This window comes from Somniosus microcephalus, chromosome 4, assembly GCF_052327205.1.
Source record: "Somniosus microcephalus isolate GS21.2 chromosome 4, FLI_Smic_1.0, whole genome shotgun sequence".
NCBI classification, from domain to species: domain Eukaryota; kingdom Metazoa; phylum Chordata; class Chondrichthyes; order Squaliformes; family Somniosidae; genus Somniosus; species Somniosus microcephalus.
In genome coordinates, this window is record NC_140990.1 from 71287852 (window position 1) to 71303774 (window position 15923).

At 47.5% G+C, this 15923-nt stretch overlaps 1 protein-coding gene and 1 pseudogene across 2 annotated transcripts in view; both read right to left on the minus strand.

Annotated features, from left to right (window-relative positions):
* The window catches only part of LOC147119179 (uncharacterized), a 50842-nt pseudogene that overhangs the window by 15311 nt on the left and 19608 nt on the right, over nt 1-15923 (minus strand). The gene's annotated exons all lie outside the window — the stretch shown is intronic.
* On the minus strand, nt 10780-14189 carry LOC147119180 (uncharacterized). Its single transcript, XM_085984883.1, has one exon. It carries the CDS (start codon nt 13582-13584, stop codon nt 11179-11181), a length of 2406 nt encoding a protein of 801 aa, XP_085841009.1. The 5' UTR covers nt 13585-14189; the 3' UTR covers nt 10780-11178.

The following is a 15923-nucleotide window of genomic DNA, read 5'->3' on the forward strand; positions in this document are numbered from 1 at the left end:
TTCGATGAGATTGTTACTGTCCTGAAAGATCATCTAAACCCCACGCCGCTGATGCTAGCGGAACGATTTAAATTTTACGACAGAAGGCAGCTACAGCATGAAAGCAATGCTGAATATTTGCTGGAATTGCGTAAATTAGCGAAATATTGCCAGTTTGGAACGGGATTGACAAATGCACTACGAGACAAATTTGTGTGTGGTTTATTTAAACAGGATACACAAAAGCGACTGCTCGAGGAGAATGAGCTGACGCTTGAGAAGGCGGTCACTATGGCAGCAGCACACGAAGCCGCAGCGAGAGGCACGGCAGTAATGCAGCTACGGTCACCGGAGCTCAGTGCACACAAATTGGGTGTGAGTTCTGGCAAATGTTATCGTTGTGGAAAGACAACGCATGATCAGAACCAGTGTTGGTTTAAAAACCAAGAATGTAGAACTTGTGGTAGGCTTGGACATATAGCTAGAGTATGCAGGTCAGGGAAGAAGACCAGCAACAAGAAGTCACCGCAAGGAAAATACGCAAAGGTACACAAGGTGACCGAACAGGAGTCCGATTCAGACGCTAGCAGTAATGAACTGGCTAGCTTAAGCTGTAATGAACTGGCTAGCTTAAGAGTACTCAACGCTGGTAAGGGTGCAGACCTCCAGACAATTTGGGTCACTCTTCAGATAGAAGGAGTCCAAGTAAAACTGGAATTGGACACTGGATCGGCATTGACGGTCATAAATAAGAAAGATTACGGAAAGTTATTCCAACATATTCCCCTACAGGATACGGGGATTATATTGAAAACATACACGGGGCAAAGAGTGTACCCCATCGGGAAAATAGAGGTTGCAGTGGCCCACAAGGGCGAAGACAGTCAAATAATGGACTTATATGTGATATCTGAAGGAGGTCCTCCACTACTAGGACGGGAGTGGATTAGGAAAATGAATATGGACTGGCATTTCCTACAAACAATAACGAGTGAGAACTCGGTGAAGATAGTCGGCCCAGACTCTGGAACGGATGATGGTAAGCCCAACTCAGGTGCAAAAGACAAAGTTTCAGCACAGAATTCCACTGAGCAACAACAACATAGTTTAACTGTGGATTCTGAGTCTGGCAAGTCTACTGATGTGCCCATTTCTGAGGGACACCGGGCTCGAACTCAACTCCATTTCAAACTACAACAGCAATTAGAACAAATGCTTCGCCGTTTTGAGCAAGAGTTGAATGCAACGAAAGAGTTCTTTGATATAGAGTTGGAGAATCTGGAAAGACAACAGAAGCAGCTGATGGAGAAAATGGAGCAGGAGCACACAAAACGTCTGATGTCAGAGGAGTTAACGGTCAGCCAACTCCTGCATATGCTGAAGGACAGGACTCTGAAATGGGAAAAACTTGAACATGAACTTCAATATTCAAACGAAAGGGGTTCGGAGCTCTCAAAGGTTATTGGAAGAGCTGAGGTGGCAACACAGACTGAGATGACTGCAACAGAGCAGCCCTTGGATGCCAAAAGTACGCTGACTCACGTCAACGTAGAACAACAGACCGCTGAAACAGCTGCTCCGGTAGAGGGATTGCATAGTCCGATCAATCAATCTCCAAAGGAAGTTGAAGTATTAAAATCACAAATGAGGTCACTAGTAAACGACTTGCTGAAAGCCCAGAAAAAGCTGGATGCAGAGGTACACATGAAGAAGTCTCTTCAGGAAAGATGTCTGGATTTGGAACAAGAGCTGGCTAACGTCCAGCTAGGTATGGAGGAAATAGACGACCCTCTCACTGGTCTAGCTCAGGACGACACCGAATATTACGATGTCCTGTCCTGCCCAGCTTGTAACTTCGACTCCCAAAGTGCAGAAATCATGGAGGAGCACCAAAAGTCTACGGAACATCGGGAGAAGCTGGCTCTACGACGGAAACAGGAGGAAGAGAAGGAGGAACTGCGCATGCAGCTGGCAGCTGTGGCAGCTGACAATGGAGCCCAGAGAGTCTCCAAGAAGCAGAAAAGGAAAAGTAAAAACAGAAGATGACCCATCTGAACCATTATCACCTCTACCAGATCACACACGTGGTCCCTCCGAACGGAGCCAATTCAGTTCGGAAGTTCAAACTGTTAAATCCATGGAAGGACTATTGAATGAGTCACTCTAGCAACGTGAACCGACTACACCACAGAGATTGAATCTGTGAACTGTTTTCCGCAGAGACTGAATCTGTGATCTGTTTTTGACATGAAGTTATCTATGTTATTCTGTTATGTAAACCTGAAGTTATATATGTATATATGTTATTACGTTATGTTAAATGGGGAGATGACTGTAAAGCTAGGAAGGGAGGAATGTTGTGTATGTAATATGTGTGCTACTTTGAACCTATGGACAGGACTGCACTACTTGTTGGGCGTAGTGATACGCAGTACCACTCCTGGCCATGGGGGTATAAATAGTACTGTGGGTACTGATTCCCCTCAGTTCCCGCCTGTGGGCATGAAGTAAAGACCTATGTGCAGTCCCTACCTCCAACCAGTAAAGGCCTGTTTGAGTTATACGTTTAAGTCTTTGTGTTAATTGTTCAATACAATACACATACTTAACACCCACGACCCGAGATCCAACCCCAGCAGCCGGCTCGCCTTGGACCGTCACCCACGAGGACTACACTCCAGTGCCCCAGCCTACACGGGACGTGACGCCGGAAGCTCCACCACCCCTGCCGTCGCCACGTCGATCACAGCGGCAGACAAGACCTCCGGAGAGGCTCCAATACATGAACTTTTAAATACACTTCACCCCGCCGGACTCATTTTTAAACAAGGGGTGAATGTGGTAAACCACTGTTATATCTGTCTGTATGTGTATGTGTATTCCACTAGGTACAGGTCTGGACATGCCTCGGCTGACTCCTCCCACTATTCCAGGTATATAAGTGACTACCTCCCAGTCCCTTAGTATTCTGGACGGGTCGACCACTCGAGACTAGACCTTCATTCTTTAGTTAATAAAAGCCTGGTTGTTACTCGCTCAACCTCTGTCTTTTGAGTAATTGATGGCGCATCAAGTTCAAAGATTCAGTCTCTGAGGAGGCCTCCTGATCCGAGTTGGATAACGCCTTTCAGGGGTCTCTGATTCTCGTTGCTGGGGTGACTCATCTAGTTGGTCTCTTATGGATTGGACATCATCATCAGGTACATTCACTTCTGAGGTAGATGCTTCAGGTTCACTAACTTCTTCCACGGTTGTCTCTGCCGTAACCATGGGTTCGACCCTTGTTCTCGATTCTACCAGTTGGTCAGCATGACGCCGTATTACATTTTCACCAATATCTACCGTGTACATCAGGGGTCCTTGTCTGGCCCGAATTGTTCCAGATTGCCATTTCTCATTTTTATAGTCCCGGGCTAACACTGGTTGTCCTATTTCGAAACTCCGAGTGGCCTTTATTGCTTTTTTGAACGTTTGTACAAATCTCTCGGCCAACCCGTTTGTAGCCGGATGATATGGGGCAGAGGTATGATGTTTCACCCCATTCTTCTTCATGAATTTCTGGAATTCTTCTGACACGAACTGCGGTCCGTTGTCTGAACATATTTGTTCTGGCAATCCATTTCTTACAAATATCGTTCTTAGCACTGCGATCGTCTTTTCCGAGGTAGTGGTAGTCATCTTAATCACTTCTGGCCATTTAGAATGTGCGTCCACTGCAATTAAAAACATGGAGTCCATGAATGGACCAGCAAAGTCAATATGTACACGTTGCCATGGGGTTGAAGGCCATTCCCATAGATGCAGCGGTGCAATAGGGGGTGCATTTTGCGCTTTTTGGCACCCTGAGCAGCTTTTCATCAGGTCCTCTATCTGTTGGTCGATACCCGGCCACCACACATAAGCCCTAGCAAGGCTTTTCATCTTGACTCCCCCCAGATGACCTTCATGCAGTTCCTTTAGAACTCTCTCTCTTAACTTAGGAGGAATAATCACCCTTGTTCCATACATCAATGTTCCTTGACAGACGGACAGCTGGTCTCGTCTTGCTGAGAATGCTGGTAACAGTGGATCACCATGTGCTGGCCATCCCTTCACTGTCACTTCGTAGACCCGGGACAGTGTCGGGTCGTTCCTGGTTTCTCTTTCAATACTTGCATTGGTGACTGGTAAACATTCGATGATGGTCGAGTGAAATAACTCAACAGGGTCAACCGTCGGTGCCTCCTCCTCTGTAGGTAGTGGCAGGCGCGACAGCCCATCAGCATTACCATGCTGCTTTGTACCTTTGAATTCGATCTGATATTGATGTGCCCCTAGGAAAAGGGACCATCTCTGGAGTCTCTGTGCTGTCATCACCGAAACACCCTTCTTAGGGTTAAAAATGGATACCAACGGCTGGTGGTCTGTCAGAAGCGTAAACTTTTGGCCCTGCAGGTAATGATTAAACTTCTTTACTCCCCACACAAGGCTGAGAGCCTCCCTATCTATCTGAGCATAGTTGCGCTCAGCGGAGGTCAATGATCTGGATGCGAACGCAACTGGCCTCTCCAGGCCATTTGGCAACTTGTGTGAGAGTACTGCCCCAATACCATATGGAGAAGCATCACAAGCCAAACGAATAGGCAGCGTTGGGTTGAAGTGAGCCAACACTTCCTCTGAGGTGATCAATGCCTTGCTTTTGCGAAAGGCCCTCTTACAGTCCTCGCTCCACTTCCATGGTACTCCCTTCTGCAAAAGAGCATTCAGCGGGTGCAGCACCGTGGATAAATTTGGCAGAAACTTATGGTAATAGTTAATCAACCCTAGGAACGACCTCAACTGGGATACATTATCCGGAGCGGGAGCCTTCACAACAGCTTCGATCTTGTCAGGAGACTTATGAAGCCCCTCCTGGTCAATGACATGACCACAGTACGAGATCCGCTTCTGAAAGAACTCACATTTCTGGCAATTAACTCGAAGTCCATATTCTTTCAATCTGGTGAGCACCAGTTCCAAATTTGCAAGGTGTTCCTCGTCATCATCTCCTGTAATCAGAATATCGTCCAGGTAACATTGTGTGCCTGGACTTCCCTGTAATACCTGCTCCATGGCCCTCTGCCAAATTGCTGGAGCCGATGCCACTCCAAAAACCAATCTATTATACTGGTACAAGCCTCTATGCGTGTTGATCGTGAGATACTGGCGTGACTCTTCCTCAACTTCCATCTGTAAGTAGGCCTGCGCCAGGTCTATCTTGGTGAACTGTTTCCCGCCAGACAACGAAGCGAAGATATCCTCAATCCGCAGAAGCGGATACTGCACCGTGTGAAGCACCGGATTAACAGTGATCTTGAAATCTCCACAGATGCGAACCTTCCCCGGTTCCACCAGCTTGTTGCTCGATGAACGCTTCATGACGGGGACAATGGGCGTGGCCCACTCACTCCAGTCTACCTTAGACAGTACTCCTGAACGTTCTAGCCCTTCCAGCTCAGCTTCCACAGCAGGTCGTATCGCATAAGGTACCGGTCTGGCTTTGAAAAATTTCGGGTTTGCATGTTCTTCAACCTTGATGTTTGCCGTAATTCCTCTCAGTGTTCCCAGTCCCTGTTGGAACACCTCTTTAGCATCGTCCAATATTCTGGACAATCGTTTAGGTTTGACATCTTTTTTACCGGAATCTACCGTTAGTGCTTTTAAGGCATGCCAGTCCATATTTATTTTCCTAATCCACTCCCATCCCAGTAGTGGTGGACCTCCCTCAGGTAGCACATATAAGTCCATTCCTCGGCTTTCTTTGCCCTTGTGGACCACCTTTACCTCTATCTTCCCGATGGGGTATACTCTTTGTCCCGTGTATGTTTTCAATACAATCTCCGTATCCCGTAGGGGAATATGTGGGAATAACCTTTTGTAATCTTGCTTATTCATGACCGTCAATGCCGATCCAGTGTCCAATTGCATCTTCACTTGGACTCCTGCTATCTGAAGTGTGACCCAGATTGTTTGGAGGTCTGCTTCATTACCAACATTGTGTGCTCTTAGACTACCCAGTTCATTACTGCTGGAGTCTGAATTTGACTTCTGTTCGTTCGAACTGTTCTCTGTCACCTTGTGTACCTTTCTGTACTTTTCCTGCGGTGACTGTTTGTTGCTGGTCTTCTTTCCTGACCGGCATACTTTAGCTATGTGACCAAGCCTGCCACATTTTCTGCATTCCTGATTTTTGAACCAGCACTGGTTCTGACCGTGCGTTGTCTTTCCACAACGATAACATTTTACTGTACCCAAGACCATTTGATTGGTGCTGAGTTCCGGTGACCGTAGCTGCATTTCCGCAGTGCCTCTCGCTGCGGCTTCGTGCGATGCTGCAATAGTGACAGCTTTATCAAGCGTAAGATCATTCTCCTCAAGCAGTCGCTTTTGTGTTCCTTCTTTTAACAATCCACACACAAATTTATCTCTCAGCGCATCTGCTAGTCCTGTTCCAAACTGACAGTACTTTGATAGCTTATGCAGTTCAATCAAAAATTCAGCGTTGCTTTCGTCTTTCAGCTGCGTTCTTCTGTAAAATTTAAATCGTTCCGCTATCATCAGCGGCGTGGGGTTTAAATGATTTTTCAGGACAGTAACAATATTCGCGAAAGTCTGATCCGCCGGTTTATCTGGTGACAGAAGGTGCTTCAATAGCCCGTATGTCTTCGCACCCATTGAGCTTAATAAGGTTCGTGATTTCTCATCATCTGGTACCTTATTTGCTTTACAATAAACTTCCATGCGTTCTACATACGTGGTCCAATCTTCGATATCGCTATCAAAGGTATTAATGTTCCCATGTTTAGGCATCCTTGCAAGTTTTTAAATTTTTCTTTTTCTCAAAATGGCGGCTTCCCGCGCTTGTCTTCTTCCCCCGCCTACTAAAATGGCGGCTTCCCGCGCTTGGCAGTCTTTCCCGCGCTCGTCTTCTTCCCCCGCCGACTACAACGGCGGATTCCCGCATTTGCCTTCTTCCCCCGCTGGCTGCAATGGCGATTGCCTTGCTGCTGCCGTTCTCGCCTCCCCAGCGGTTCGCAACGCCTTAAGCTGCCCCAGTCGCTGCGCCTCTCGGCCTCGATTGCAGCCCGGCCCTTTTCACCGGCCGTGCTTGGGTTCTCCGCCCTTTTTCCTCTGTTTTCCCTCCCCCACTTCACAGTCAACGCGGCCGACTTTCTGCTCGTGTCGCTGATTGGCTTACCCACCACCGTGGTAGAAGGGATGATCACTGCCTGTCGCTGATGGAGGGCTTCGTGGTCAGAATTTTTCTTTTTAACCCGGGTTCTCGATGCCTCCCGTGCGATGGTGCTCAGCAGGATGATGAGGGCGGATGCCTCTTCTCGACGCCCGTTCTGAGGATGAAGCTGCCTTGGATGTAAAACTGCCGCAGGGTAAGATCGGACTCGTCGCCACTGTTAAGTCTGTGTGTCCCAGTTATGCTTATTATAAATCACTGGACACAGACCACAAGAATAACTTTAACAGGTCTTTACTATTCGGAGGTCAGGGCTGAACTGCTCAGCAAATCCCTACACAACACTTATATACCGGTGTGGTCACCGGTATTACAGTATACAGCAGCCAAGAGAAAGTAGTACATCTCTTAAGGTAGTTCTCTTAAGGTGGAACAGGTTACATACACCACATTACCAATGCATCCACAATCCCTACCGCCACTTCCCTCAAGACCCTAGGATGTAAGCCATCAGGTCCAGGTGATTTATCCACCTTGAGTCCCATTATTTTACCGAGTACCACTTCCTTAGTGATTTTGATCGTGTTTAGCTCCCCCCCCCCCCCCCTTTAGCCCCCTGTTTGTCCAGTGTTGGGATATTCTTAGTGTCTTCTACTGTAAAGACTGATATAAAATATTCATTCAGTGTTTTTGCCATCTCCATATTTCCCACCATTAATTTCCCGGTCTCATCCTCTAAGGGACCAACATTTACTTTAGCCACCCTTTTTCGTTTTATATAACTATAAAAACTCTTACTATCTGTTTTTATATTTTTTGCTAATTTACTTTCATAATCTATCTTCCCTTTCTTAATCAATCTTTTTGTTATTTTTTGCTGTCTTTTAAAGTTTTCCCAATCCTCTATCCTCCCACTAGTTTTGGCTACCTTATATGCCCTTGTTTTTAGTCGAATGCTATCCTTAATTTCTTTACTTAGCCACGGATGGCTGTCTTTTCTTTTACACCCTTTTCTTCTCAGTGGAATATATATTTTTTGGAAGTTGTAAAATAACTCCTTAAATGTACACCACTGATCATGTATCGTCTTACCCTTTAATCTATTTTCCCAATCCACTCTACTCAATTCCGCTCTCATACCTTCATAGTAACAATACTGTGGAGGAATTCCTGGAGTGTTTACGGGATGGTTTCCTAGACCAATATGTCGAGGAACCAACTACAGATCAGGCCATCTTAGGCTGGGTATTATGTAATGAGAAAGGATTAATTAGCAATCTTGTTGTGCGAGGCCCCTTGGGGAGGAGCGATCAGAATATGATGGACTTCTTCATTAAAGTGGAGAGTGAAGTAGTGACTCAGAGACAAGGGTCCTGAAATTAAATAAAGGAAACTACAATGGTATGAGGCACGAGTTGGCTGGGATGGATTGGGGAACAGTACTTAAAGGGTTGACGGTGGATAGGCAATGGCAAACATTTAAAGATCGCATGGATGAACTACAGAATTTGTTCATCCCTGTTTGGCATAAAAATAAAACAAAAATGGTGACTCAACCATGGCTAACAAGGGAAATTAGGGATAGCATAAGATCCAAGGAGAGGACATATAATTTGGTCAGAAAAAGCAGCAAACTTGAGGATTGGGAGCAGTTTAGGATTTAGCAAAGGAGAACGAAGGGATTAATTAAGAGGGGGAAAATAGAGTATGAGAGTAAGCTTACAGGGAACATAAAAACTGACTGTAAAAGCTTCTACAGATATGTGAAGAGAAAATGATTGAAGTCAAGCGTAGGTCCCTTGCTGTCAGAATCAGCGGAATTTATAATGGGGAACAAAGAAATGGTGGACCAATTAAATCTCTGTCTTCACAAAGGAGGACACAAATAACCTCCCAGAGATGTCAGGGATCAGAGGGTCTAATGAGAGGGAGGAATTGAATGAAATCAGTATTTGTAGGGAAATGGTGTTAGGGAAATTGACGGGATTGAAGGCCAATAAATCACCAGGGCCTGATAATCTACATCCTAGCGTACTCAAGGAAGTGGCCCTAGAAATAGTAGATGAATTGCTGGTCATCTTCCAAAATTCTATAGACTCTGGAACAGTTCCCATGGATTGGAGGATAGCTAATGTAACCCCACTATTTAAAAAGGGTGGTAGAGAGAAAACGGGGAATTATATGTAAGCCCGACATCGGTAGTTGGGAAAATGCTAGAGTCCATTATAAACGATGTAATAGCAGAGCACATGGAAAACAGTGACAGGATCGGACAAAGTCAACATGGATTTACAAAAGGTAAATCATGCTTGACTAATCTACTGGAATTTTTTGAGGATGTAACTGGTAGAATAGATAAAGGAGAACCAGTGGATGTGGTGTATTTGGACTTTCAGAAGGCTTTCAATAAGGTCCCGCATAAGAGATTAGGGTGCAATGTTAAAGCACATGGGATTGGGGGTAAGGTACTGTCTTGGATAGAGAACTGGTTGGCAGACAGGAAGCAAAGAGTTGGAATAAACAGGTCTTTTTCCGAGTGGCAGGCAGTGACTAGTGGGGTACCGCAGGGATCGGCACTAGGACCCCAGCTATTCACAATATATATAAATAATCTAGACGAGGGAACTAGATGTAATATCTCCAAGTTTGCAGACGACACAAAGCTGGGTGGGTTTGTGTGCTGTGAGGAGGATGCAGAGAAAATCCAATACGATTTGGACAGGTTGGGTGATTGGGCAGAAGCATGGCAGATGCAATATAACGTGGATAAATGCGAAGTTATCCACTTCGGTGGCAAAAACAGGAAGACAGATTATCAGAACGGCAATAAATTGGGAGAAGGGGAAGTGCAACGAGACCTGGGTGTCCTTGTGCACCAGTCGCTGAAGGTAAGCATGCAGGTGCAGCCGGCGGTTAAGAAGGCAAATGGTATATTGGCCTTCATAGCGAGTGGATTTGAGTACAGGAGCAAGGATGTCTTGCTGCAATTGTACAGGGCCTTGGTGAGACCACACCTTGAGTATTGTGTGCAGTTTTGGTCACCTTATCTGAAGAAGGATGTTCTTACCATGGAGGGAGTGCAGCGAAGATTCACCAGACTGATGCCTGGGATGGCAGGAATGACGTATGAGGAGAGATTCATTCGCTTAGGCTTATATTCGCTAGAGTTTAGAAGAATGAGAACGGATCTCATTGAAACTTATAACATTTTAACAGGACTAGACAGACTAGATGCAGCAAGGATGTTCCCGATGGTGGGGCAGTCCAGGACCAGGGGTCACAGTCGAAGGATAAGGGGTAAGCCTTTTAGGACTGAGATGAGGAGGAATTTCTTCACCCAGAGAGTGGTGAACTTGTAAAATTCTCTGCCACACAGGGCAGTTGAGGCCAATTCATTAAATATATTCAAGAAGGAGTTGGATATATTTCTTGAGGCTAAAAGGATCAAGGGATATGGGGAGAAGGCAGGGACTGGGTACTGAATTTGGATGATTAGCCATGATCTCATTAAATGGCGGAGCAGGCTCGAGGTGCCGAATGGCCTACTCTTGCTCCTATCTTCTAAGAAATCACACAACACCAGGTTATAGTCCAACAACTTTATTTGAAATCACAAGCTTTCGGAGCGCTGCTCCTTCGTCAGGTGAAGTGGAGAGATGCATAAAAACACAGCTTATATAGTCAGAGAATAATGTCAGATGTTTACAGGTAATCTTAACTGCCATTTATCACACCTCGGCAGAGAGATAATCACAGCAATCAAAGGTGTAAATGGTGTCCAAACAGGTCAGTCAGGAAAACATTACATCAAAGAACAATGAGGTGGGGTCACAAGGGGTCAAATGTTGCAGATGCTGGGGTCTGTATGAAAAACAAAAAAAGACAAAAAACATTTTTTTTGCTGGAAATCACAGCAGGTCCGGCCGTATCTGTGTGGAGAGAACAAGCCAACGACGACTCGAGTCTGGATGACCCTACGTCAGGTGGGGTTACATGTAGCATGACATTAACCCAAGATCCCGTTTGCGGCCGTCCTCATGGGTGCGGAACTTGGCTATCAGTTTCTGCTTGACGATTTTGCGTTGTCGTGTGTCTCGAAGGCCGCCTTGGAGAATGCTTACCCGAAGATCGGAGGCTGAATGTCCTTGACTGCTGAAGTGTTCCCCGACTGGGAGGGAACACTCCTGCCTGGTGATTGTTGTGCGGTGTCCGTTCATCCGTTGTCGCAGTGTCTGCATGGTCTCGCCGATGTACCATGCTCCGGGGCATCCTTTCCTGCAACGTATGAGGTAGACAACGTTGGCCGAGTCACATGAGTATGTACCATGTGCCTGGTGGGTGGTGTCCTCACGTGTGATGATGGTATCTGTGTTGATGATCTGGCATGTCTTGCAGAGGTTGCTGTGGCAGGGTTGTGTGGTGTCATGGTCGCTGTTCTCCTGAAAGCTGGGTAATTTTCTGCGAACGATGGTCTGTTTGAGGTTAGGCAGCTGTTTGAAGGCGAGTAGTGGAGGCGTGGGGATGGCCCTAGCGAGGTGTTCATCGTCATCGATGACATGTTGAAGGCTGCGAAGAACATGGCGTAGTTTCTCCGCTCCGGGGAAGTACTGGACGACGAAGGGTACTCTGTTGGTTGTGTCCCGTGTTTGTCTTCTGAGGAGGTCTATGCGATTTTTCGCTGTGGCCCGTTGGAACTGTTGATCGACGAGTCGAGCATCATATCCCGTTCTTACGAGGGCGTCTTTCAGCGTCTGTAGGTGTCCATCGCATTCCTCCTCGTCTGAGCAGATCCTGTGTATTCGCAGGGCTTGCCCATAGGGGATGGCTTCTTTAACGTGGTTAGGGTGGAAGCTGGAGAGGTGGAGCATCGTGAGGTTGTCCGTGGGCTTGCGGTAGAGTGAAGTGCTGAGGTGTCTGTCTTTGATGGAGATTCGTGTGTCCAAGAATGAAACCGATTCTGAGGAGTAGTCCATGGTGAGTTTGATGGTGGGATGGAACTTGTTGATGTTATCGTGTAGTCTTTTCAGTGATTCTTCGCCGTGGGTCCATAGGAAGAAAATGTCATCGATGTATCTGGTGTATAGCATTGGTTGGAGGTACTGTGCAGCGAAGAAGTCTTGCTCGAACTTGTGCATGAAGATGTTGGTGTATTGGGGTGCGAATTTGGTCCCCATGGCTGTTCCGTGTGTTTGGGTAAAGAACTGGTTGTCGAAGGTGAAGACATTGTGGTCAAGGATGAAGCGGATGAGTTGTAGGATGGCGTCTGGAGATTGGCTGTTGTTGGTGCTGAGTACTGAGGCTGTCGCAGCGATGCCGTCATCGTGGGGGATGCTGGTGTAGAGTGGCGAGACGTCCATCGTGGCGAGGAGTGTTCCTGGTTCAACTGGTCCGTGGGTGCTGAGTTTCTGTAAGAAGTCTGTAGTGTCACAACAGAAGCTGGGGGTTCCCTGTACGATGGGTTTCAGGATGCCCTCGACGTATCCAGAGAGGTTCTCACACAGGGTTCCATTGCCTGATATGATAGGACGTCCAGGTGTGTTGGCTTTGTGTATCTTTGGGAGGCAGTAGAAGTCTCCCACACGAGGAGTACGTGGGATGAGAGCGCGTAGGATGCTTTGAAGGTCTGGATCGAAGGTCTTGATCAGTCTGTTGAGTTGGCGCGTGTGTTCTTTGGTCGGATCTGCGGGTAACTGTCTGTAGTGTTCCTGGTTGTCCAGTTGTCGGTATGCTTCTTTACAATAGTCCGTTCTGTTCTGTATGACGATGGCTCCTCCTTTGTCGACTGGTTTGATGACAATGTTGTGGTTGGTCTTGAGAGCGTGGATGGCGTTGCGTTGTGCTCGGGTGACATTCTGGACTGTCTTGTGAGTGCGGCTGATGAATCTGGTGTTGATGCATCTCCTGACAGCTTGAGCATACATGTCAAGCTTAGGGCAGCGACCCTCCGGAGGGGTCCAATTTGACTCTTTCTTCTTCGGTTGCTGCATTGCGGATCCCTCGGTCTGCTGGTCCAGATCATTGATTGTCTTATTGGGATCGCTGCTGACATCTTGGGATTTGTGGAAGAATTCCCGGAGCCTCATTCTCCTGATGAATTCCTCTGTGTCTGCCGCGAGACCGATGGGGTCCATTTTGGTGGTGGGGCAGAAATTGAGCCCTCGGCTGAGAACTTCAATTTCGTCTGGTTGAAGGGTGTGGTCGGACAGGTTGACGATGGACTTCCCTGTGGTTTCAACCGTGGTACCGGGGGAGGCTTGGTTGCTGCTGCTGGTGATGCCGAGTTTCCTGTTCTTGGTGTGCATGTAGGCAGCGTAGTTCCGTTGCCTCGTCTGTTTGGCGGTGTCTCGTAGCTGGTCTGCTGTGTCCTGAGCACAGGCTGAGAACATGGACTCCATCTCGGTTTCGAGGTTGCGGCGTCTGCTGTAGAGCTGGTGTACGAGATGGTTGAGGAGCGTGTGAGACGGCAGAGTCTCTCAACGTAGTCTGTGTTGTAGGTCGACTTGAGTGGGTTCGTGATCTGTAGTCCTTTCGGGAACTTGCCTGCTTTCTTGCATCTCTGTAGAAACTTGATGTCTGTGTCAATATGCGCGATCTTCTTGGAGATCCTCTCCACTTTGAGCCGACAATTTGTGGTGTCATTAGTAGCCATGGTGTGGAGATGCCGGTGTTGGACTGAGGTGGACAAATGTAAGAAATCACACAACACCAGGTTATAGTCCAACAGCTTTATTTGAAATCACAAGCTTTCGGAGCGCTGCTCCTTCGTCAGGTGAAGTGGAGAGATGCATCTTCTATGTTTCTATGTTTCCACTCCAACCCCACTTGCCCCAAATCCTCTTTCACCTACTCTCCAACCCCCTCACCCCAACTCCTCTTTCACCCCTACTCTCCAAACCCTTTCACCCCAACTCCTCTTTCACTCCTGCTCTCCAACCCCTCACCCCAACTCCTTTCACCCCTACCCTCCAACCCACCTCACCCCACTCCTCTTTCACCCCTACTCCCCAACCTCCCTTCACCCCTACTCCTCTTTCACCCCTACTCCTCTTTCACCCCTACTCTCCAAAACTCCTCACCCCAACTCCTCTTTCACCCCTACTCCCCAACTACTTTCACCCCAACTCCTCTTTCACCCCTACTCTCCAATCCCCTCACCCCAACTCCTCTTTCACCCCTACTCTCCAAACCCCCTCATCCCAACTCCTTTCACCCCTCACCCCAACTCCTTTCACCCCTACTCTCCAAACCCCCTCACCCCAACTCCTCTTTCACCCCTACTCTCCAACCCCTCACCCCAACTCCTTTCACCCCTACTCTCCAAACCCCCTCACCCCAACTCCTCTTTCACCCCCTCTCCAACCCCTCACCCCAACTCCTTTCACTCCTACTCTCCAACCCTCACCCCTACGCTCCAACTCCACCTTCACCCCAACTCCACTTTCACCCCTACTCTCCAACCCTCTCACCCCAACTCCCCTCTCACCCCAACTCCTCTTTCACCCCAACTCCACTTTCACTCCTACTCTCCAACCCTTTTTCACCCCTACGCTCCTACCTAATTGATAGGTTTGGATGAAGAGGAGCAGGAGGAGGCTCGTGTGGAGCAGAAACACCGGCATGGACCAGTTGGGCCGAATGGCCTGTTTCTGTGCTGCAGACTCTCTGTAACTCTGTGAATTCCTCATCCCTGTGGGAGCCGATATTAGTCAAAAACTGCTTCTTGGGCATTTCTGACAGTCAATATTAGTGGAGACTGAACCAATCACACAGCTCGGTGTCAGATTGAATTATTCCTCTCTCCAGCCTGTAACCGATGAAACTTGTAACACTGAGGCCGAAATTCCACTGCCGTGCGCCGGAGGTGCAGGTGGTGCTGGGCACAGAGGGAGCAGCAAACCAGGTTCAGAGAGGGCATGCTGGGTTTGCCCTTGACCTGGGCTTTCTGTTGAGCATGTGCTGGGGCCCAGTGGGATGTCACTGCTCCAGGGCATTCCTGAGGGTGTCACAGGAACATTAGGAACAGGAGGAGGCCATTCAGCCCCTCGAGCCTGCTCCACCTTTCAATGAGAGAGATGCTGTGGGGCACACTCTAAGTCCAGTCGCTGACAGTGATTAACAGACTGTGTTTTGTGTTTAGTGATCCCGGGCATGTTACCGATACCTTCCCTGGATACCAAGGCTAGGAGAGGCACTCTGGAATGTATGGGGAGCTGGGACTTGTCCATGAGAGTAACCGAAGGTTTGAGAACTAGAGTTAGAAAGGAGAAAAGGCCCAAAAATGGAGCAGTCAGTAACAGGACATTAATTAGTCTCCTTTTATCTTAGAGAAATCAAATATTTGACACGCCGTGTGTTTGACACAAAGCTGATTTATTTGACAAACACGTTGAATGTTCGTAGAATAATTACCACAGTCATTTTTAGACTGGAAACTTAACCCTGCCATTTCACTTTCAGTCAGGAACAGATCGCAGTTTGACATCAATCTCTGATTTGACAGCACGTTTCCAGCATTCACCGTTGTTCTTCCTGACTCTAAACACAGTTGTAAAGGAGCCTTCTGTTCCGTTCCTAGGAGCTCTGAAACATGGAAGAGAGCGGGTGGGACACAATTCTTACAGGCCTCAAGATTACCCGCACGGGGACTTTGCTGTCAGTGAAGAGAGACGAGAAATCTACAATGTGTTGAAAACAAAGCTGATTTATTTGACATATAACCAGAATATTAAACTCC